Below are 25,045 nucleotides of genomic sequence, written 5' to 3'. Positions count from 1 at the left end.
AGGACAACATCCCACTGAGTTAATTTCACCTGAATGTGTCCTCACAGACAGGGCACTTTATTTGCTATTCCATGCAGTGCCGTTACCAAGGCTTTTCTGTGTAGGCTCTCCCTCCCCTCCAGCTGTCGTACATAGCACTGGGACTCACTGCCCAAAAGCAGTGGGGAGAAAGTGAACACCTTACCTGCGTGGTTCTAAGACACTCCCTTGCACTGTTCTGATTCCTTTCCTATCCAGCTCCCTTATCGCCTCCATCCCATTCTTAGTAGCCCTGGCCACGGCATTCACCTTCCACGTGGAACAGTAAGTCATCATCCACAAGGCTTCAACTGCTGTTCAGCAGCCTAGGTGCTCAAGTGAAGCCATTATGGTCTCCTCCACCAGGAGGCAGAAAGCATCCTCTCTCCAGGAGTGTCTTCATTCCAACCAGGCCAAGGCTTCTAGCCCTTTGGTGATTACGTCCCCCCACTGGAAGACAAGCCACACAGGTTGCTTGTATTCTGGAGCGTTATGGCACATTATTTATCTGAAAAATGGACATGAAACCTGCCTAAGGGGTTGCTTCAAGGAAAGGCTCTAAAACGCAAATTATTATTGTTTTTAAACAATGAGGATGACATGACTAAAGTGCCCCAACCCAGACAGTTTGACTGGGTACCTGCTCAACTCAGAAACATCTCTGGCTTATCACTGCCTTCCTGCTAGCCAACCCGTTTCCTGCCTGCACCGGGAACACACATGTAGCACGTCTATGAACTATATGAAAGGGGCACTTTCCCTGTAATCTGGTAGCAGGTGAAATTGATAAAGGAGAAAAAAAATCTCATGCTGACTGGAATGGCCCCAAAAATAATAAAATTGAAGTTGTAGCACATTTGCAGCTTCCTGACCAAAGTCTCTTAATATTTTAATCAACTTCACAAATAAATCTGGAGGCCCCAGGAAGAGGTGCCCGCCTACAAAGTACACAATCTGTGTGTTTGTGTTCTAATTGAAAACATTGTCTCGAACATAAAACCGTACTGCTGGCAGTCCGATTTCTTGTAAATTGCTGGGCCAGACGCGGGCTAGTTGCCAACGTTGGAACTGTTTGAATAACCACGCTAGCAGACAGCAGAAAGGAACAGTCATGGGAGCCCTGGAAGGGCGTAGGTGTTTGCATACGGATTTACTCCAGCCAAATGCAAGACACATTGATTTGGTTTTGTGGAGAGCCAGCAGAAAGCTTGCCCCTCTTGCTCCGAGTGCTCAGACACCCTGGGGACGAGCATGATACGAAAGCCGAGAGAGAGATTCCACTCTGCTGCATCTTCTCTCATTTGTGCTAGTGACAGAGATGAGGTGTGCTCTGGGGTTGATGGACAGCTTGGTTTCTATGTCCATTAACAAAAGGGGGGAACTACAGAGTTAATCTTCCCTCATTAAAAACAAACCCTGTACGTTCAAGATGAACATCGTGCTGATGACAGCTACTGGATGGACAGGCCTGGAGACAAAACAGAGGCCAGATGAGGGCCAGTTTTCCCTACTCTGCCCCTATATAGCATGAGCAGCATCACCTTACACCACCTTAACATTGCTCTGGATCAAGCCCCTCAAAAGGCAAGAGGAGCATACAGCCTCCTGAACCCCTCCACTGAAGGGGTGGAGTGGGGGAGGTTTAGATTGGATATTAGGAAAAACTTTTTCACTAGGAGGGTGGTGAAACACTGGAATGCGTTACCTAGGGAGGTGGTAGAATCTCCTTCCTTAGAGGTTTTTAAGGTCAGGCTTGACAAAGCCCTGGCTGGGATGATTTAACTGGGAATTGGTCCTGCTGCGAGCAGGGGGTTGGACTAGATGACCTTCTGGGGTCCCTTCCAACCCTGATATTCTATGATTCTATGAGACTGCAAGCAAGAGAACCAGTTATGATCGTTTTGGAGGTATAGACATGTCATCCCTGGAAACTGAACTGATGCCATCCAGGAGCCTTCCTGGGATAAGGATTTTCAGTCACATAAAATATTTGGAAAGAGAGAGAGGGGAATTTTTGAGTAGACATTACAAATCAGGAGTTGCTTTTCTTTTAGATCTAAGGCAAATATTGGAAGTTTGCTTTCTTCCAATCTCCCCTCTGGAGAACGAGTTAGATTGTGGGCAAACAAAACAACCCCTCCCCCCCTTTTATTTAATTGAAAATCATTAAAGGCCCTATTCCAGGGGCTCTTTGGCTACGGTTCCACGTTACCTAGCAACACTTTAACTCATCAAGGGCAGATGTGGGCACTGATCCGAGGCTTTGAAATTGACCCTGCTGTTGATCCCTTTCACTGAAGCCTGCATCGGTTTTCTCCACCATTAGAGCCTGTGTTTAACGCTGACAGCACGTCATTAGGTTCACACCAATTCTGCGGACATCTTTATTTGGCAGTTTGTGGACACCTGTGGACTCCATGCCACGTCCTGTTGCTTTTAAGGCACTGTCACAACACATGCAGGAGGAAGTAGGGGAATCCTTCCAAGAAGGGCTCTCCCATTACAGCAAATGCACCTGCTACTGTCCGGTCCATTCTCTGCAGAATAATTGTAATAGATCTATTTGCTCTGCACCTCCCTTCAGTCTGACTGAATGGAGGGAGAAAGGCAGCTGTAAGAGGAAAGGGGAACAGTTATTCAGCAAGCCAACTTTGACATCCCAGGAGGAACTTCAAACAACTAAGCTTTGTATCTCCCTCACTTCCAGCGAGATAAACAGACCACAGACAATGCATGTGCATTTGAAAATGTCATTGGCCCAGATGAAAACGGAGAGGTCATCAGCAATACTGCAGAGAATCTACTAGCATTAAGCCCTTTAGTAGCACTCTTCCTAACAGCACTGTGCAGACGGCAACTAAACCTTCCACCTTTCCCATAAGGCAGGATTACCTCTGCTCTACAGCTGGAGAGACTTGAGGCACAGCAGTTAAGTGACTTGCCCAAGGCCACGCAGCCAGAGTTTGATGAAACCTCAGATGTACCCAGTCCTAATACTCAGATCACTCTTCTCCCTCACAATGGAGATGGGAATAAAAAGATTCTAACAGCCAGAGAAACAGCTGCTGCTGAGGGGTTTGGAGTGGTAAGGATGTGAGGGAAGTGTCTGGAGAAGCAGAGGTTATGTTCTCATTGTCAGACAGCATTTTCCTTCCAACATTGGGTTAATTTTATTTTGCTCTTTTTACACCTCTCCTCCCCAAATGGCACACATGTAGATTTCCCCTGCCTGAGCCAACGTGGCCCAGTTATGTGCCCAGCAAACCAAATGTTGCAAACAGTTTCAGCGTCTGGAAACAATGCACCCCTAGCTAATAAAGGAGAACAACGGCCATACTGGGTCAGACCAGTGGTCCATTAGCCCAGTATCCTGCCAGGTGCTTCAAAGGGAATGAACAGAACAGGCAATCATCGAGTGCCCATCATCCACTCCCAGCTTCTGGCAATCAAAGGGTATGGACACAACCAAGAACATGGGCTTACGTCCCTGACCATCTTGGCTAATAGCCATCGATGGACCCATTCTCCATGAATTTAGCTAATTCTTTTCTGATCCCCGTTATAATTTTGGCCTCCACAACATCCCCTGGCAACAAGTCCCACAGCTTGACTATGCACTGTGTGAAATACTTCCTTTTGTTTGTTTTAAACCTGCTGCCTATTAATTTCATTGGGTGACCCCTAGTTCTTGTGTTATTTGAAGGAGTAAATAACACTTCCTTATTCACTTTCTCCACACCCATCGTGATTTTATAGATCTCTATCATTTCCCCTCTTACTCATCTCTTTTCCATGCTGAAAAATCCATCTTTTTAATCTCTCCTCATATGGAAGCTGTTCCATACCCTTAATCATTTTTGTTGCCTTTCTCTGAACCTTTTCCAATTCTAATATATCTTTTTTGAGAAGGGGTGATCTGAACTGCATGCAGTATTCAAGGTGTGGGTGTACCATGGATTTATATAGCAGCATTATGATATTTTCTGTCTTATTATCTATCCCTTTCCTAATGGTTCCTAACATTCTGATCGCTTTTTTGACTGCTGCTGCAGATTGGGCTGACATTTTTAGAGAACTATCCACGATGACTCCAAGATCTCTTTCTTGAACGGGATCAGCTAATTTAGACCCCATCATTTTGTACTTATAGTTGGGATATTTTCCAATGTGCATTACTTTGCATTTATCAACGTTGAACTTCATCTGCCATTGTGTTGCCCAGTCATCCCGACTGTGGTGTGTTTCTCTGGCATTTTTCCCTGTACAAGGATGTTAAATGTAATTATATTATGGTCGCAGTTCAGCTATATTCACCTCTTGGCTCCACTGAGGATTAAATCAAGAATTGCCTCTCTCCTTGTGGGTTCCAGGACAAGCTGCTCCAAGAAGCCATCTTTTATGGTGCCTTGAAACTTTATCCCTGCATCCTTTCCTGAGATGACATATAGCCAGTCAATATGAGGATAGTTGAAATCCCCCATTATTATTGTAAAGGAGGACTTGTGGCACTTTAGAGACTAACCAATTTATTTGAGCATAAGCTTTGAGCATCTGATGAAGTGAGCTGTAGCTCATGAAAGCTTATGCTCAAATAAATTGGTTAGTCTCTAAGGTGCCACAAGTCCTCCTTTTCTTTTTGTGAATACAGACTAACATGGCTGCTACTCTGAAACCTGTCATTATTATTGTGTTTTCTACCTTTATAGTCTCTCTAATCTCCCTGCATTTCACAACCGCAGTCACCATCCTGGTCAGGTGGTTGGTAGCATATTCCTACTGCTATACTCTTATTGTTCAAGCATGGAATTTCTGTCCATACAGATTCTATGGTACAATTGGATTCATTTCAGATTTTTACTTTATTTGCCTCTCTTTCTTGCACATAGAGGGCCACTCCCTCACCAGCGCAACCTACTCTGTCATTCCTATGTATTGTGTCCCATCGATTACCCTCATTCTACCAAGTTTCCGGGTTGCCTATTATATCCTAATGTAATGTCATGCCCTCTAGTTCACCCATTTTAGTATTTAGGCAATTGGGATATAATACTTTCCCCCTATACCTGGTTTTATTGTCTGGTTACAATATGAGCCTATAGAATTTTATAGCACTTGGAAATCTGTTTCTACCAACAAGCACTATATTAAGTGTATATCTCTTTACAGCATGCAGTTTCTGTCCTGATACATGTTTTAAAACCACAGATTTAACATACTGTTCAGGCTTAAAAAAATCTAGTCAGTTGCTGTGAAATTTTGTTTAGACTAAACTGCACATGCGATGAGTCAGTCTGCTAAATGACCTTATGCCCTGCTCATTGTAATCCAAAATTGCCAGGCGAGTACAGTAATTAGTTGTGCAAAATGAAATAACTTTAAAGCCTCACATTGACTAATGACCCAGAAAAATCACTTAAACTATACAATGCAAAGAACCTAAAAGTGCCTGTATTTTGTTTTTACTTTTATAACCCTGCCCTCTTTGATTAAAAAAATAAAACTTTATTTTTAAAAATAACCTCCCAGCCTCAAACGTCACATGCCAATTTTGAATCCAGAATAAATGCTTACAGTGAAATTATAACTGCCGTGAGAAATCACCTCTTTTCATGAAACAGTTGATCAGTGCTAAGTCTAGCAGGGACATTATGACTATCATTCTTCAAAGTTCTTTTTATTTTATAAACCAGCAACTGCTTAAAGCGCTGTCTCACATCACAGGAAGAGAGTCTGGGTAACAAACTGAGCTGGTAACAAGGAAATCAGAGGCTGTGTCTCCACTGATGAGATGTTGTCCTCTAAACCGAAATGGCAAATTGCTTGGCTCTCTTGTGGCTTCCCCTAAATGAGATTTTCTTAAAAAGAATACTGATAGCACTTATCAGATTATCCCAGTTTAATCCATAACAACTAGTTGAACCTCATGCCACACTGGAGTAATATAAGCAGTCCTGTCCCAATTTTGCAGATGGATAAACTGAAGCAGGCAGTGGCTAAGTGAATTGGTGGCAAATCTAGGATTATAATCCAGGATTCCTGGCTCTAACCACTTGACACACTTTCAACTATTTTTATTTGTTGCACGACGAAAGGGTGAGGGTTGTTAGGTACAACATACATCACGAAGATACAGGCCTTGAGGGCCTATTGATCTGAGCGTATATGACAAATCCTAGTATTTATGTTTGTAAGGTGGGGAAAGAAGTGTGACATACTTATTGTAGACCTGCCAGAGAGTGGATTTATCCTCCAGGTATCTTGCAGTTAATATGTTAGCAAACCTAATTCCGGATGGCCATGGAAACCAGTCTGCCACCAAAGAGAACATAAGGAGAAATGTTTTTAATAATGAGATGAGCCATTTGTAATGCACTTTTAATTGGATCAATTTTCCCGTTATTACACAATCTTTAAAAATCAAACACACTCATAATCAGACATGTTCCATCTCCAGGTGAAAAGCAGAAGCTAAACTATTTCATCACAATCTTTAATTACTCCATTTCATCTCCTTTGGAGCGGATCACAAGGGTGGCAAAAAAGCAAAACACTACGGCAAAAGATGCAGCTCTGAGAAACTAGTTTATAGCCAATTCTGCTTTGCCAGCTGCAGCACGTATTCTAGCTGGGGACAGCCCATTTCTCTTCTCTTCCCCCGTCTGCCTGAAACCCCCCCCACAAGAACAGTATAGCAGCTACAGGCTAAACACACACACGGGCACCAATCCCCCCCACCTTACTCTACAAGTGCTTCACAGAATAGTGTCTCCTTTTCTTGGAATCTGTAATACAGGATGGAAGAGATGATGGAGAACTTAATTTAAACTGTGGCCACCAGGAGAAACCTAGGCAACCAACTGCTCAGTCAGCAGAACAGGCCAGGTTTTAAGTCCACTTAATGTATCCAGTTGGCCTCTAGGAAATATTCTCTCCCAAGTTTGATGCAGATGCTCATTAGGAAAGATAATATTGCTTCATTTATTCAGTTCTACGGAAGCTGCCTGCAGAAAATGGCTCTTAGGAACAGGTAAGATTTTTAAACATGAAAGATCAGTACAATAGGAACTGTCATCAGTGTAATGTTTATAGAACAGCTTGGGTTGCAGCAGAGTTAATTATCCAAACGAAGTCCAAATACAAGTAGATCTATCTAAACAGCATGCACACCAGAGTGCAAGTTACTCTCCAGACTGCTACTACACACCCTAGGCAAACTTGCCCAGAAGACAGCTGAGTGTGTAAATCCATGTTTGGGGTTTGTATCTACAGCAAATCAACACACCACAGTTCATATGGTAAGGGCTGAATTTTTAAATTCCCTCAGAAGCCACAGTGTCTTCCCCTCTACAGATCCATTGCTTCCCTCTGTACCTGCTCCCTTCTCTCCAAAGTTCTCCTAGCTCATCACTTCATAATACAGTAACACGCAATTGCCCTGATCAGCATTGTACTCCCTGTGCTAGGCACTGTACAAACAGCAAAGATGGGTCTAGAGTAGTTGGGGCTAATGTGCTGGTCCTGCTCAGTTCTTTGGCAATATCAGGGAATCCACAAATCAAGATGGTTCTGCTTTTACCACTAGGTCTTGAAGCCCTGTTACAGTCACACAGCTGGCTGGAGAGGCACAAACAACAGCAGCTGCTTTTAGGAAGCTCTTATTTTTACTGCTGCTTAGCTAAGAAGGGACAGACAGCTTGTGGGAATTTAAAAACTCACCTGTTACAGACACATTGTAGCACAGATTTGATACTACAGCAAATACAGTTCGAAAATGCTGGACAGGACAGATAAAGCCAGTTTTTTACGTGGTCTATTGTGCCCCCAAATTTGCAACTACATTGTTGATGGTAACACATAGTAATTACACTGCTGTGTAACCATGATCTTTGGCAGATTAACATTCTACAACTGTGTCCTATTTAAATGTTTCTTTTCTTCAGTAAACTATTTTAGAGAAGCAACACCACACTGAGATATGTGTTTATCAGCCAGGATAGGCACACTGCGGGGGTGTTAACTCACACAGCTGCAGTTTTGTGCTTCATCTGACCCAAAGCTGAGATGAACATGCACCTGGTGCCTGCTGGAGCCATAAAAAAGGCCAAAAAACGTCTCTAGGAATGTAGCTTTTTGCTGTGCATGGAGAAAGATGCAAACCACCAGAGCAAGAGCTTCCAAGTAATAAAATAAGATTCCCTCCCCACCTTTTTTCCCCTTATATCATGAACAAGTAGCTTTCACATACAAAGTGCAGACTAATGGAAACCTATCAGTAAATGCAATGATCTGGATGCAAAATATTGAAGTGTGCAGAAGAACATACCATTTGTCACATTTGATCTTGTTTACTTCAATTTCTCTCTCCCCTGGCAAAGCTTTAAATACCAAACATACCCTTCAAAGACAGGTTCCAAGCCAGATTTAATAGTAAAACAACTGTGAATACTAACAGACTGAAATTTATTCTGTTAAATAGGTTCTCCTGTCAATTCCCCCCTCTCACACTACACTTTTCTCATGCTAATCAAACTGTAATGAAATTCTCTTTGCCATCAGAGGGCAGTTCTCTGGCTCGATCAGTCTTCCATGATTGCATTGTACTCACTTCACATTGAAGAGACTGGTGGACCAAGTGGGATTCACTAATGGCACCATGAGGATAATCTCCTAACTACTGCAAACAGGGAGGGCCACAGCCCTGCCCTTTAGTTGTATGCAAGCTGCATCTTCGTGCAGTTTAGGGAGGCTGTGTTGTCGTATGCAACTACAGCGTTGCAATCAGAAATAGCTTTCCGTGGTTGTCTGTGAAGAATTGTGACTGAGATCTTTGTGAAGACTGTGGTGGTAAGAAGATCACTTCACAAGTCCCCTAAAGAAAGGTCATATAGAACAGTCAGTTAATATTTATGGCACAAAGCTGCTTGCAGTGGTTGAAGCTGGGAGTATGAGCTAGGGTACAAGGCAGTAAAATGTAGGGAGAGATCAGTCACTTAACCCACAACCAGTACTCCATAAGTATCCTTTGCTCCATGGAGGTGGGGGTGGTGGGTTTTTTTTTTTTTTTAAATTACACAAATAAAAAAGGCTATTTTGTTTCTAAACACAAAATAGTGACACAGCTCGGACTAGGACATAATCCACCTGCTAGTGCAGCACTAACTTCTGTCAAATGATGATAAGGCGGGGAGAATCTATAATGAGAAGAGTAGCTTTATCCAGGGAAACACCCTTATGGTGTGGAATACCTCCTCAAATGGTAACTGTAGATCTTAATGCAGTGATCCCAACAATCCAGCACTAGGAGCTGCCCTTTAGGGGTAATGGCTATGCCAATAGGACAGGTGAGGCCTTCCCTGATTAAGATGTTGTAACCACCTCCTTTAGGAAAATGCAGGATTTCTTTACGGCTGCTGTCTGCAACTATCAGGTCTCCCCTAGCATCCACGCACATCCCAGCGATGCACCTGAAATCCTCATTCTCTGAGAAGAAGTGGCTGATCTGGCGGCCTAAGTGCCCATCTGGACCTACAGAGCCAATTGAAAAGCCCCCCTCGAGGTGGTGCTCATGCTGACGGTTCTCCAGATTGAGTCCCAGCCCCTGAGTGAAGTATACAGTCCCTTCAGAATCACAAGTGACAAACTTTGGGCGCACAGCACTACATAAGCAACTGTACTTGACTACCCCAACACCACGGTCCACTGTGAAACACCAGAGCTTTCCCCCTTCCACATCGGTCACTACAAACTGCCCTGAAGGCAGAGCTGTGATACCCCAGGGCTTGCTAAGCTGGCTCCTGTGACATGCAACGCAGTGTCCATCCATGGTATACACCTTTAGTGAGTTATCATAGCTGTCAGTCACTCCTATCAGGCCATGGCAGTTCATGGTGACACATAGGGGAGTCAAATTGGGTAGATCTGCTCCAAGGAAACTCAGCACAAAGCTATCAATGCCACTAGGGCTCCGCCGGATCTCCTTCAGAAAACCCTTGCGGGTAAATACCTGGATTCGGAAATTGCCACGATCTGCCACAAGCACCTCTCCCTGTACGGTGACATGTACGCTGACAGGAAGATTGAACATCCCTGGCATGCTGCCTTTGGAGCCCATCTTCTTGAGGAAGTTACACTGCTGGATGCTAGTGGCTGTTTCAGGCATCCTTGGTTTGGCAGGTGAGGAATTTGGGGTCAAACTAGTCTCTTCTTGCACCACATCAGTTTCCCTAAATGTAGCCAATGAGGATGCAGCAGTCTCCATCAGAGATTCCTCCATGTTGACTGTCCGAGGTTTCTTTGCCACCTGCCCAATCTGCAGAGGTCCCACATGGCCCACCTTGAGGAGCTCCACCTCTTGCAGAGTCAGCTCTCTTGGTAGGTTGTTCGTCAGTTCTGGCTCTTCCTCATCCGCTGCCTCCTCCAAGAGAGCTATATCTCCCTGCTTAATCTTGGCAAGGAAATAGTCACATCGAGATATGATCTGCACCTCTGCTATGTTCAGCAAATAAGCCTGTTCCTCCATTACCTGGTTATTTACTTTCTCAACTTCAGACAAAGAGTTTGTGAAGAACTTCCGTGACCTTGCCAGTTCTTCCTGGATCTTGCGCTCTTCCTTGCTGTAATCCTGAAGAACTGCTTTGTATCTGGATTGTACATCTTTGGAGACCCCTTCCAGCAATGCTTTTCTTTTCTGCAGATCCCCCATGAGCTCCCGAAGTCTGCCAAGCTTTATACCAAATTCCCTCCTCCGTTCATCAGCAGCCTCTTTGATGGCAACAACACCATGTCCTTGTTGCTGATGTTCCATCTCTTTGCATGGGTCACACAAAACCAAATTACAGCTCTTACAGAAGTGCCTGGGTAACCTTCTCCCACAAACTTTGCACATGAAAAGGCCCACAGCCTCACTTAATCCTGTGGTGTCTATGATCTTCAGCACCGTGAGATTGTCGGTCAGTTGAGCCAAGTTTGTGATCCGAGTGACCTTGCTGCAGAAGGGACAGCGTATCCCATTGATGCTGTTTGCTAGGAGTTTCTCCAAGCACTGCTTGCAGATGGTGTGCCCACAGTGTAAGAGTTTGGGCCTCAGCTGGTCCTCAGTAAAGGACTCCATGCAAATAGGACATTCCAGAACTTCCCGAAGTGCATCCGAGTTCAGGTGAGAGGCAGCGGCCATGGCTTTCCAAGGTGGATTCAATTAGTGTAAAACTTGTACTCACATTTATTCCAAGGTGCTTTGATCCTGTTCAGAAAGAAAAGAGAAAAGTGATTTATTTCCTTACCACCTCCGGCTATACATACACATGCAATTTATTTCTGATTTATCAACCAGCTCTGGCGAATAAGCAATCCACTTGGCTCTTCCACATTCTGAAGGGGCAGATTAATTTCAGCTAATCTCACAGTGGGCAAGTTCTAACACTAACTTGCAGTTTCTGGTACGCTGAATGATTCACTTACATGATTTATAAGTAAAACTGAAAGAAGTCTAATGGCAGCAATAAGGAAACCCAATAGATATTGATGACTAAATCATCTGCTCATGATACCCAACTACCACTGCCATGCCTCTGAGTTTACACAATTTATGGATACACAGGGATAGTAAATCAAGCATTCAAATATTGCAGATCAAAAGGGGGACCAGATGGTGCAGTGCCTTAGGACATTAGTATATTACTTCTGGAGACCAGGATTCAGATGTGACCTCAGACATGAGTGAAATGAATGTGGTTGTTCTGATCTACCTTCCTGGATGTTAATCAACCAAAATGATAAATTTCCAATATCCCGTCTGTTTGTCAGAAAGATAAACTAGAGTGAAAGATTTGTCAGTTTCTGCTGTTTTTTTGTGCATTTTTTAAACATGCAATCATTCACAGCTAAGATTCAATCCAGTATATTTTATTAACCTCTTCAGTGTTACATCCCTCCCCCACACATGAAACAAAATACACCTTTGATGTACCAAAATTCCAGTGGGCACTGGCACTGAACAGGTTAATAATTAGACATTTCCATTCACTTGTAAAAACTACTTGAATTCAACTGCTCATTATTCGTTCTGGAGTTTGGTTTTAAAATGTTTCACTTTATAGATTTAATAATCTTGCAGCATCCATCTTGCTCTTACATTTTGGTTCAATCTAATACTACCTTTATTACCAACCTCCCTTATCCAGGGGTTTCTGTATCCTTCAGCATCCTCACATTATTTCTCCATACTGAATTAAAGAATTGCAGTAGTTCTCTCACTAAAGCAGGCATCCACTCAAAAAGAACACAAGAGTTCACATCATTAAACCATTATTCAGTGGACTTGGTTTCCATACCTTTACTATTGCAAGGCCTGGCCATTAAAAGAAAGAAATCCCTATTTTTTTTTTTTTTTTTTTTGTCCCGAAGATGAAGAGAGAGTGAGCTGTGAGACCTGTACAGAAAAGTAACATACCCACTGTGCTCTGAATCACGGCTGCCTGACCATAGCACTCTCCTGCTTCCCTGCTGAGCTTGCCTGCTTCATCCTTGGGAGCATCTGAGACAGAAGGATTTTGTATACTTCAGTAGACCATTTGCTCAAAGGAAGGGAGCAGACAACTGCTGTGGAGGAAAGTGCTTTGTGCTCATACAGAGAGAAAATGTGCATCAGTAGGTTTCAACCAATGCCCTGTTTGTTATTCTTTGGAGCCCTCATTTTCAGGGATTGAGTCAGTGGTGTAGGGGAAAATCACAGTTATCTACCAAGTGAGGACCTGATCCTTTACTCCTAGGATTTGCAGTGTTGTGGATGTAATACTCAAGAGCTCCTGGGGAATTTTGGCATCATAGTGTTTAAAGCCAGAAGGGACCACTAGGTCATCTAGTCTGACCTGTATATCACAAACCATTACATGTCCTACTTACCCTATAGCCCAATAACTTGGGTTACACTAAAGCATTTCAGTCTCCAGAAATTAAGCTGTGTTATCCAGCAGCTCCTACCGCTAGCACTGAAATAGAAGATTTGTCTTTATCCTTCGCATACATAGGAGCTGTAGGAACAGAAAGCATTGCTCAATAGCCAGGACACTGCCAAGTAGGCCAGAAATGTTCCTCAAAGTAGTGAAAATCAGTATTTAAGAATGATAAATCCACAGTGTAAGACCTATTATCTATATATATTCTCCTTAAAAATATACGAGAGGGCTGGCTTTGCTTGGAGGGATAACAATAGGGAAAGATGTCAGGTGATTGGAGTGGGGAGGAATCCCAGTTTAGATAAAAGGTTGCCGACCACCTTTAAAAAAACAAAGCAGAGAGAGCTCTGTTCATTAAAAATAAACTGCTATTCATTTTGAAGTGGCTCAAATATTCAGCAAGCTGAACTAAACAAGGTCTTAAATCACAAAAACACCTGTTTATGAGAATGATACTGTGGGTCTCACTGAAGTAAAACAATTCAGTGATCGCTGTAATTGCATCCTTAACTCGCATGAGGGCAACCCTTAGGAGAGGTTTCCAGCTAACAGGTGCTCTTGTGCATCATAGTTCAGGCAGTTCATTAAGCACAAGGGGTTAAAATTAGAGAAAACCTTAGGTGAGGGTCAAGTTAGAAATATATATGTGATTTTTTTTAATTACTGTATAACTTTGCACTATCAGTTTTTGTTTTGTTTTTTGTTTCTCTTAGCATGCACTGAGAGACTAAACTAGTTAGTTTACTAGGTACTTTTGTATTTTAGTCAACTTTACAATCAGATTCTGGCACTAGGACAAAGCTTCAAAATTTAGGCTACAAACACTGCAGGGAAATTGTTTAAGAAAATATTCCACTGGAATGAATAAATAATAATAATAATGCATCCCTGTAACTCAGAATTTTCCTGCCTTTGCTTTTATTTGCATTAACCCTTATCTGTATGTGTGTTCAGAGTGAATATACAGGCTACTAGAAACATTGCAGGATTTTTTTCAAATCAGCACTGTGGGAATTGAAACATACAATGTGATCACAGGAGAATATTTTTCTATAAAAAGAAAATAATGTTTATGTCCCAAGAAGCAAAGTTCCATGCATGCCTCTAAATGTGTTTTCTTTCCATCGATTAACATTTTTATTAAGCAAATGTAAGTCCTGAGTCAAATGGAGGTGCCCTTGGGATTGTTAAGAATACGCTTTGTGAACACAAGCATGTCAAGCATGGGCTGATGAACGCACAGTGGAAACTATCGCAAGTGATTCAGTTCAGTGATGCCCTGAGACTCTTGCACAGCCATGTACAAGTTACTTAAGTTTGATTTGTAACATGGGTACAACCGTCTCCTTAGCAAAGACATGTCTGCTGCAGCAGGAGATAAATTCATTAAACAAGGGGCTCTGTTAACATGGGAATAACCACAAATGGAATTAACTGCTGATACAATTAAAGCCATATGTAAACATAATAAAGCTGCCTGCTAACAAGCCTTAGAAGAAAGACAGCTGTGGCTGGGAGAACTTTTTGGGGGGTCAGGAGTGGTGGGAAGGGACTTCAAAACAAAGCCATCATCCATACACAGGTCATATCTAAAACCTAGCCTGTAACTGCTCTGCATCCATGTTAACTAAAATTATAAGAATTTCCACATTCTCTTCTAAAAGCTTCCAGCCTCTCCCAGGAGAAGGAATGCTGCTCTCTGTGTAATATGGTAGGCAGGAAATGCTACAGTCCCACACTGGCCCTGGAAATCTTACAGAGATCTAGTTGCCCCAGGCTTTATCTACATGGGGATATGTCTACGCTACTGAGACTGTGCTGGAATAGCTACATCAGGCTACACAGATAGAAAGGTTTGTTTTGACCCCCATTAGCATAGGAACCCCACCTCCTTGAACAATGGACGCTCCCTTGCTGGAAGCATTCTTCCATTGACACAGCTGTGTCTACGCTGGGGGTCAGGTTGGCATAGCTACGTCCGCCAGGGATGTGGATTTTACACCCTGCCCGTACGTTGACCTAACTTTTAAGCGTAGACCAGTCCTAGAATAACAAATCCTGAGTGACAAAAGGAGTTAAGCAGACATACTAACCTCCTTCAACTTGGATTGAAAATGTTTGTCCTGTAGGTGGGGATGTGGTCAATAGAGCTTAATGCCCATTGCTAGCCGAGTACGCTAAGGTATGTCCACACTACATGTATTAGAGCGACAAAGTTGTAGTGCAGATGCTTGTAACCGTGAAGAAGGGATTTTTCCATAGCTGTAGTAAATCCACCTCCTTGTGAGGCAGTAGGTAGGTCAATGTGCTTAACTATACCCCTGAGCAAGATAGCTAACGGACCTAAGTTTCAGGTGTAGACTTGGTCCTAGTCATCATAATCCAGGGAGCAATGGTGTGTCTATTCTTTTGCTATCCCTCCATTTTTCCCCTTGGTCCTTCTTGCTCCCCGCTTCTGCTCCCCTACCCATCATCCCAGAGCCCATCCTGCCATTGCGTCCCTCTCCCCTGGGGTTGGCACCTTCCAGAGAGAACATACTGACCTCACACAGCACCAGGCCAGTCTGGTTTAGCGCCTTTGAAAGCGACACTTGGCTTTTATTTATTGTATTCAAATAGGGGGCGTCTTTCAATGGCTTGGAACCTGGTCGTACCAGCCGGAAGGAAAGAGACCGAAGCAAGACACCCCCAGGTGCCCATCCCAAGCCTGGCTCTGCCCTGGGAGCTTTTCCCTCTCCCCCTACATCTCCATCCCAAATTCAGATTTCTCCCCCCACTCTTTCTGCTTCCCCAGCCCATACTGCCCCCCTTTCAGTATGGGGTCCCATTACCCCTCAGCCACCCCGTGCCTGCCCCTGGGGGCCCATTACACTCTCCCCCCCCGGGGGCCCGTTACACCCTCTCCCCCCCCCGTGCCTGCCCCCGGGGGCCCGTTACACCCTCTCCCCCCCCCCGGTGCCTGCCCCCGGGGGCCCGTTACACCCTCTCCCCCCCCCCGGTGCCTGCCCCCGGGGGCCCGTTACACCCTCTCCCCCCCCCCGGTGCCTGCCCCCGGGGGCCCGTTACACCCTCTCCCCCCCCCCGGTGCCTGCCCCCGGGGGCCCGTTACACCCTCTCCCCCCCCCGGTGCCTGCCCCCGGGGGCCCGTTACACCCTCTCCCCCCCCCGGTGCCTGCCCCCGGGGGCCCGTTACACCCTCTCCCCCCCCCGGTGCCTGCCCCCGGGGGCCCGTTACACCCTCTCCCCCCCCCCGGTGCCTGCCCCCGGGGGCCCGTTACACCCTCTCCCCCCCCCCCGGTGCCTGCCCCCGGGGGCCCGTTACACCCTCTCCCCCCCCCCGGTGCCTGCCCCCGGGGGCCCGTTACACCCTCTTCCCCCCCCCGGGGGCCCGTTACACCCTCTTCCCCCCCCGGGGGCCCGTTACACCCCCCCGGGGGGCCCGACCGCTCCTCTCCCCCACAACAAAGTGCGCGGCCTCCCGCCCCCCGGCGATCCCTGGCTCCCGGCCGCGAGCCCCGGCGAACCGCCCGGCGCGGGAGGCGCGGCCCATCCCTACCTGCCCCGGCCCCGACCTGCTCCTCCGGCCGCCGCCGCCGCCTCTCCCAGCCTGCTCAGCGCGCCCGGCGCCTCCCCCGCCCCGTCCGCGCCGGCCCGGAGCATGCTGGGAGCTGTAGTTCTGCCCGCGTCCAGCTGCGCCGCGGGCCGGGAGCCAGCGCCAGAGCGCGCCCGCGGGGCAACGCGCTCAGGGTACCCCGCTCGCAGGTCTGTGTTTGCGGGGCTCCCCCGAGTGTCCCCCCAGGGTTGCCTTTTGGGGGCGTCCCCCTGCCCCCCCCCACCCAAGTTTGCATTTCCAGGGTTGCGTTTTGGGGGGCCTTGCTGACAGGAGACCCCCCCACCCCACCCCCCGTTTTGTACTTTGGTAGCTTCCCCCTGCCCCGTTCCAGGGGTTGGTTGGGGATCCCTGGTGCCCCCTGTTTGCATTTTGGGAGCATGCCCCATTGTTTCCCTCTGCTTGTACTTGGGGGTGATTCTCTGATGTTCCTCCCCCCCCCCCCCAGTTTGTGGGGCCCGTACTCCAATTGCAGGACACCCACCGCCGAGTGGGAGCTGTTCCCAAGGACAGACAGAGCCTGAGAAAAAATAACTCAGGTAGAATAGCTAGAAAAACATATGCATGACGGATGTATCAGACGTGGGGCTTTCAAGCTTTTCCATAGCCTTTCTTCGAAGAAGTAGTTCACGCGATCTCATGGGCACCTCACTTCTCTTTCTCTTCGTGCAAGTCACCCTCCTAACATCCCCAGGGTGATTATGGCAATTGCTTGTTTTTGGAAAGGGTTCAATGGGAGTTAAGTTTCTTTTTACCACAATTTGGCAGCACATGGGTTCCAAGGGTATGTCTACAATGCAAAAAAAACTTTAAAGGGGGGGGGGGGCTGTTCTTAACGTGGGTTAAAATAGAGAAGACATAACAACTCTGCTTTGAACTTGAGAGAGCAGCTTGTGTTAAAGCCTGGGACTGTACTCATGCTGCTAACCTGAGTTAAAAGCTGGGTTGTCTTGCCTTCACTGCTATTTTCACCTGAGTTAGCTAACCGGAGTTAAGAATAAGCTTTTGTTTGCAGTGTAGACATATAAGAGAGAAGCTGGAACCACATGACCGTTAGCAAATGCTCCACAGACCATCAATGCTTCTCCGGTCACTGTTTGAGAACCACTGTCTTAGGACAGATCTACATTAGAAAATTAGGTTAGTTTAACTGTGTTGGTCAGGGATGTGAAAAATCCATACCCCTGAGCGGCATAGTTAAGCTCATCTAAGTCCCTGTGTAGACAGTGCTAGGTCAACGAACAAATTCTTCTGTTGACCTACTGCCTGTCAGGGAGGTGGATAACCTGTGCCAACAGGAGGGGTTCTCCTGATGTATGTAGTGTCTGTACTGAAGCTTTCATCTGTGCCACTGTAGCGTGTTAGGTATAGACAAGCCCTTAGACAGGACAAAGCCCTGGGGAACACACTGTAGGTCACAATCCTGGCCTGGCCTGCGCAAGGTGGTCTGGATGATTTAATAGGCGTTTTCCATTTCTGATGTCTGTGGCAGCCTACAGATGGGTGGAATTGTGCTGTGTGAGCAGGACAGGCATGTGGCTGCTTTTAGGAGCATTACATAAGGCTCTTTATAAAGTCCAGCTGCCTCCCAGCTTCAGGTTTGATGCAAGACAGTGCTATAAAGACAGGGTAGAGCAGTGGTGGGCAACCTGCGGCCCGCGGGCCACACGCAGCCCGTCAGGGTAATCCACTGGCGGGCCACGAGGTAGTGTTTACATTGACCGTCTGCAGGCATGGCCGCCCGCAGCTCCCAGTGGCCGCAGTTTCACTGGTTGCTCACCACTGGGGTAGAGGCTGCTTATTACAAGGTTCTTTCAAAAGACTTTTAAAAATAGCCCACCTAACTTTCTATATCTTGATGTTGTTAAGGTGTTTGATAGTCCCCATATGACGTTCCCATAAGCAAACTAGGGAAATGTGGCCTAGATGAAATCTACTGTAAGATGGATGCACAACTGGTTGATATTACCTCATCCTCAACCTCATCTTGGTTGATATTACCAAGATATTACCTCATCCCCCACCCCCCTTGTCTCTCTAATATCCTAGGACCAATATGGCTATGACAACACTGCACACAACAATGATTAAATGCTATGGTTAATAGGACCTCGAGGTTGTAGGGACCTCACGCTGTTAGGAACAGGGAGACGGAGAGAACTGGCAGCCCAGAGCCAAGGTCATGTTGACTCGCCTAACCGAGGCTGGGGTGACTCATGGTTGGGAAGCTGCCTTTTCACACTAGCGGTGATTCAGGCAACCAGGCAGGATTTGGTGAGATGGCTCAGTAAACCATAGGAATCCTAGGGGAAATTAGTCATGGGGAGGGAGAGGAGTGGGTGAGACATTGGACTTCTGGTGTGGAAAGGGTGGTCCTTGACTTGCACCCCATAAGATAAACTCCAGCACTGTCAAGGGGTTTGCTGAGCTACAGAGGGGCCTCTGAGGACCTGTAACTGCTTGGGGAGGGGAGGGCAATGAGAGAGGCCCAATCTTGCAGGAGGGCAGGTCTGCAATCCTTCCCTTAATGAGCCAGGCACAATAGCGTGCACAAACTGTAAGGTCACAGTGCGGGCCTCCCGGGTCTCCACAGAACTAACACCTTGTAAAAGTCAGCTCAGCAAAGATGCCTGCACTTTCCTCTTTTATAGGGTTTATTAGTGCAATTTAAAAGCCTTCCCCAGCTTTTTCCCAGCCTGGATATGCTGTTGGGCTGCTGTTATGGTTTTGGGAAATTTTCTTGCTAAATTTAGTCCTCGTGTCTGAGCCTGACATTAACTCAGAACAGGCCTGGACAACCCGAGGGTTGTGGAATGACTCTGCATCCCAGATGCCTTCAGGACCAGCCCAAGGAATGTTGAAATAGGGTGCCTGCATCTGCCACTAAATTGTGAAAACCTCGAGTCGTGCTTCTGCCCAACCCATCTCAGTATCAGGGTCTCCCTGGCCCCAGTCCCAGCAAATGCTTAGCACCCAGCCTGTTTACCACCCAGCCAGGTCAGTGGTCAGAGGAGCAAGCATAACATTTCCCACGAGCCATTGGGGCAGCCTGCCCCCTTGAGAAGTGTGGATTTTCTGTGGGAGCCAGCCCACACAGTCCGACCACGCTCCCCACAATGGGCCTGCTAGAGGGAAGCAGGGTTCCTCTGGTAGATTCCTTTGCTAGGAAGTGTTCAGAAAAGGTTGTGGAGGACTAGGGGGTGGAGAGATTCCACCACTGCCTCTTTCCTCATGCCCGGTTCAAGAAGGGGAAATGTGAAGAATCTGAAGCAAATTCAAAATATGCCTTAATCCTAGACCATGCCAAGGGACTGTATAACCCCCAGGATAGCCCAGATACTCCTCTCTGGTGGAGGGACCATGGCAGGAGGCATTTCTGCCAGACAGAACCGTGGGGAGAGCAACCTACATCCCAAGTTCCTCCACGATCTCCCATACCTTTGCCAGCTTGGAACCCGGCTCGTGCCTGTCAGTTCCTCAAATCAAGCTGCCCCTGAACCTTCCCACACTGCAGGGCTGGAACCCACGTGAAGGCGAGCACTAGAGGGTCTTTTCCACGTGGCCCTGCAGCGTTAGCTTGACCTCCACACCAGTTACGTGGCTGAGCAGGAAGCCACAGCCCCGATTGATCGTAGATGGTGCTGAGTGTTCTCTGCAAGGCATTGTCACGTCCCATTGAGGTCAGTCGGAGTTGAGGGGGCTCAGCACCTTGCAGCGTCTGGGCCTGGGTTTGTATCAGAAAAGGGGCCAGGAGGGAATTTCCGTGGCAAAGAGTCTTTTGAGAGATATCATCCAAAACTAGCAGGAGCTGAGCTGTCGCAATCAGGCCCTCAGGGCTCCCTGCTGAGTGCTGGCCGGGAGGGGTTCACCGTGCAGATTTCCAGCCCCACCCCCCCGTAAGATGCATCTGTGATGTTGTTAGGCACATAATGCCTCTGTTGCAGCAGTGGCCTTCCGACTGAGTGCCGCAACTCTGTCTGGAAAAGGAAAGCCCGGTGCAGCAACTAAATGCAGCTCCCCACCTGTGCCTTCAGGGACTCATAACACTGGGCAGCTTCACCCCCACCTCGTTATCCCCGCCTGCCTTGTATCCCACTTTCCTTCTGGATACAGTCAGCTGCAGCCCTCTTCTTCTGAGCAGGAAGGCCACAAGCACCTGCCAGAGCTGTAACAGTCTCTGTGTCTGCACATGGTCCCTTGGCTGCATAGGAATCTCTGAGACAAGGAGAAAAGGCTCCAATCCACTAGTCTCTTCCTCTTGATCATCAGACAGAGAGTCTAGGCTCATTGCAAAGGGCTTGTATTGGGAGGCAGGGAGCCAGTAATACATCTTTCTGACCTTTCTCCCCACCAGTTCGATCTGGGAAAGCAGCCTCTTCTCAGCTGACCTATCAGCATTTAGTATGGGGAGTTTTCTGCAGAAAGTCCCACACTCCGTGATCAGGGGCTCCACCCTAGTTCACTCTTGGGGAAGGGGTTCTGGATTCCCCTAGTTTTGTTTTTCCCCACATGCCCTATCTCTCCAACAGGCTGCACCAAGCCGGGCTGCCTTTCTTTTTTACTGTGACTGTCGTGCCGGAGTGGCACTCTCTAACTCTAGGACAGCTGCAGCACCCCTGTAAATTTCCACCCCCACATGGTCTTCAAAGGAAACCTGCACAACACCTTTAAAAGACGAGCCTGGGACCTTAAATTCATCACTTTGGTAGACATTAAAAATCATGGACTGAATAGAGACCCTGGATTTATGAGTTATTACAACAATCTGTAACCCTACTCCCCCCCGCCTGCAATGACTGGACAGAAGTTAATGGGCAACTTCACCTTGAGTGGTCCCTTGAAATGTGTTAATTACTTATGCTAAACAGTCTGTTCCACCTTGTATTTAGCTGTGATGTTCTGTGTACCTTTGCCAGACCTGAAGAAGAGCTCTGTGTAAGCTTGAAAACACGTCTGTGTCACCAACAGAAGCTGGTCCAACAAAAGTTAGTACCTCACCCACCTTGTCTCTCTAATATCCTGGGAACAGCATGGTTACAACCACACTGCACACAATCTAGCTTGGGGGTTTTTTTCCCCCGAGAGCCATTGCTCTGGAACACCACTAGAGGGCAGCAGTCACTCGCAGAAAGCAGATTCTTTAGCCATGTGCCCCACCTGATACACTTGAGATGAGGCTGGTTGCACACACACACACACCGTCCCTCACATGAGCATAGCACACCCCATTCTCTCTCTCACACACACACACACACACACACACTCCTGGCTTCATGTGCTTAGGCTGCTGCACCCACGTTTCCACAATACATGCTCACACTGTTACATGCATACACGCATGGTCACACACACACACAGCTGGGACAGATACTGCCGTGGACCAGTTTAGCTGCTGTATAGCCCAGCGGCCCCATCCCATGGGAGATTCTGCAGTGCCCAGCTCACGCTGGCTGTATGTATTCATGCTCCGTTCAATACAGTGCAGCCTTGCAATGCATTTCAGCCGGTATAAATATTGTGCGTTCTTGTTGTTATTTACTGAGATCCAGCAGTGTGCTGGGCATTGGGCAGTTATTGTACAGGTGGATACATAGCACGGAAGGTGCCCTGCTGAGGTCTTTGTGGATATTGCAATCAGGCTTTCATGGCAGACCTGAGTAATATTTGCCCATAACTAATAGCAGGCAGAGTTAAAGCTGTCAGACTACTTCAGAGCTCTGTTGTTTACTGCTCTAACAACGTCTTGATACAGGAGGAACTCCCAGGCAAATACTATGATTGATTTTCTTTCTAACTGCCTTTGGAGGAACCGGCAAACAAATGGGATATTATTGCACTAAGTAATAAACTGGCAACCCCAAGAAACTACAGCTGGTGCAGTGAATACACATCATCCAGACATCCCCACTCCCCTCTCTCACAGTAGCAGAATGTCTAAGCCCTGGTCTACATTTAAAAATTAGATCAGCCTAGCTATGTCGCTCAGGGGTATGAAAAATTCCCAGTAAGCCCTAGTTAAGCTGACTGAAGCCCCAGCGTAGAATTTTTCTGTTGATCTAGCTAGGAGTGCTCTGGGAGGTGGATTATCTACGCTCCTGGAAAAAACCCTTCTGCGGATGTAGGAAGCATCTACACTCCAGCACTACAGCTGCAGCCCTGTAGACACGCCCCTGTGCTGTGCTGCCAGCTGTCCTGCAATCAGTGCGCGGGAGACTTGCCTGAACTTTCGGATGAGATGTAAAACTGAGGTCTGAATCCTCAAAGATCAAGTGGCTTTTCACAAGGGTTAGATGTGTTCCTCCAGTTACCAGGGGAGATTTCGTCCTGCATAACTTCACATCTGCCTCCCTAAATGCCTCTTGCAGTTTCAGTTGGATACCACATTTTTCTTCCCGTTCTGTTCTAAACTCTGCCATGTTACACCCCTGAGGTTGCTGCATTTTTGCAGCAGTGATTCCTAGTTTTAGAAGGATTTTGGATCCTTAAAACAAAAGGCATGATATGAAATCTCAGGGCCATTATCAAGGTCGTTGTCCTCTCGGAGTCTCCAGATGAAGAGCACTGTTCAGGAACTAGGTATTGTTATTATTTTAGTAGTAGCAGTATTAAGCTCCCTCTGGCATCCAAGCACTACGAAGCGCTGTCCATAGAACAGAAATCCTCCTGCAATTTTAACTTATCACATCACAGCCAGTGACTCCAAAATGCTGTTCTCATTTGCCTTTCAGTGAGGGGCTGCAGAAACGGCTTTAGGACTGTGCAGGCAAAAAGTTCTGTCCCAGAATGGCCAATAGGTTACCTCTTCAGATTCCTAGGTGCTGTGCCTTGCTTCCTTCAGAGAAATACCCTAATAACTCCCACAAGTTGCCGCGATGCATCTATCGTGTGGGGCTTCTAAACAGATGTTGCTTGATTTCACTGAGTCACTGCAGCACTAGCAAAAGCCCATACTGACAAAAAGGCAGATAAGGAATCGCTCATCCATCACAATGGATACACTGTACTCCCGCTCCCATTGTCATGTCCTGCATGTGCCCCGCCCATCCCTTAAAGGTTTTTTAACAAGGCTTTGGATCATCCCAAACGTGACCACCCTAAAAGACATTGTCCCACTGGCCCCAGGACACTTTGAGAGAGTATTTGTGTGAGTACCTTGGGAGACGATATACTGTACCTTAGAAGTACCTACGTAGACCTGCACTGTAAAGCTGAGTTATTTTGGATCTGCCCAACTTTCGTTGAAGACAACGGAAGTGTTACTATTGGCTTCACTGGAAGCTGGTGCTGGCATTTCAGTGTTACATTGTAGGATCTGGTTTTGATCCTTTCTAAGCCACTGGGAAAACTCCCATTTATTTCACCAGGTACAGGGTTGGGCCATAAGCGTTTCAATTCAAGAAGCACCCATTTGTTGGGCCCTTGCACTAATGGCATTTGGGAATATCACGCAGAGACTGGTGACAAAAACCAGACTGAGCTCCCAGCAGTAAGTCAGTCTTCTCCAAATCAAAGTCAAGTTCACCCTGCAGAGATAGGGCCAGGCTGTGAGCCCTTTACTCACACAGATAAGGAGTGAGTAGCCCCATTGACCCACGAGAGTAACTTCCGGAGGCAAACCTTCTCAAGTCACCTGTGCTTCATGTACAAGGGATAAGCCTGTTTTCTAGCCCTGTTGCAAAGAGACCATTACAGGTTGGGTGGGTTGAGGAGTCTTGAGATTTCTGCATCAGGGTTGAAAATGGTCCATCCCCTCAACACCAGATTTCAGCACCAGTGGGAGGAGGAACAAGGTGGGCCTGTTGACAAGCAGTGTCAGCAAGGGGTCATTTCCCTCGTATAGAAGGGCTCCAAGGGAAGAAAATATTGGAAGCCAAGACCTGGGTCTTCTTTCTCTCTTTAGCCTCCTCCATCCTCAGAGGCATAGGACATGCATTAGTTTCCACCATTTATTTCAGTCTTGTGCTGGTCTGTTCAGGCTTCTGAATATCATGTGGCAGGATATGGCTTCTCTCTCTGTTGTTCTACATAATGTTTCTCTAGGCCATCCTCTTTTTTTTTCTCTTGTCCATCATATCACTTGCTGTGAAAGTTGTGTTGGTTGTATCCTTCAAGGGTGTCCTAAATATGTCCATCGTTGTTTCCCCACCATAGATGATGTTTTAGATTAGTTTGCTCTACTTAGAATTTCTGATGTTGCAAGCCTCTCTTTCCAATGAACTCTGAAGATCTCATGCAGACATTTATTTGGAATGAGTTCATCTTCTTATAAATTTCTGTTGTAGATTTCCATGACTCTGCTCCATAAAGGAGGACAGACATGATGCCAGTATTAAAAATTCATATTTCTGTGTCGGTGCCAATTATGCTATTTTTCCAAATATTTTCAAGCTTATGGAAGTTGTTTGCTACTCTTTATGTTCGTTGCTTAACATCTAGCCTGGTGTCACCACGATTGCACATCTCA

General features: G+C 46.6%; 2 protein-coding genes across 10 annotated transcripts in view; one reads left to right on the top strand and one right to left on the bottom strand.

The window, feature by feature from the left end:
* The window catches only part of ASTN2 (astrotactin 2), a gene marked incomplete at its 5' end in the record, with an annotated part of 616,673 nt that overhangs the window by 412,037 nt on the left and 179,591 nt on the right, over positions 1 to 25,045 (top strand). Inside the window, one exon of one of the 4 annotated variants that reach the window (XM_084650532.1) lies at positions 16,668 to 16,733. The exons of the other annotated variants lie outside the window; for them this stretch is intronic. Of the gene's footprint in view, positions 1 to 16,667; positions 16,734 to 25,045 lie in introns of those variants that run through there. 4 annotated transcript variants of the gene reach the window in all.
* On the bottom strand, positions 6,373 to 16,597 carry TRIM32 (tripartite motif containing 32). Of its 6 annotated transcripts, none has more exons than XM_084650374.1 (3): positions 16,528 to 16,561; positions 12,467 to 12,550; positions 6,373 to 11,257 (listed from the first exon to the last, which is right to left on the bottom strand). In XM_084650374.1, exon 3 carries the CDS (start codon positions 11,189 to 11,191, stop codon positions 9,248 to 9,250), a length of 1,944 nt encoding a protein of 647 aa, XP_084506500.1. In that variant the 5' UTR covers positions 11,192 to 11,257; positions 12,467 to 12,550; positions 16,528 to 16,561; the 3' UTR covers positions 6,373 to 9,247. The 6 variants fall into 6 exon arrangements, with proteins under 6 accessions (XP_084506500.1, XP_084506501.1, XP_084506499.1 ...); XM_084650375.1 differs by lacking the exon at positions 16,528 to 16,561 and adding an exon at positions 12,919 to 13,296; XM_084650373.1 differs by lacking the exon at positions 12,467 to 12,550 and having other exon boundaries at positions 16,528 to 16,597.

Source organism: Lepidochelys olivacea (genome assembly GCF_965140295.1).
Source record: "Lepidochelys olivacea isolate rLepOli2 genome assembly, chromosome: 16".
NCBI classification, from domain to species: Eukaryota; Metazoa; Chordata; order Testudines; family Cheloniidae; genus Lepidochelys; species Lepidochelys olivacea.
The sequence above is the reverse complement of the archived record's forward strand: the minus strand, read 5'-3'. Positions and strand labels throughout refer to the sequence as shown.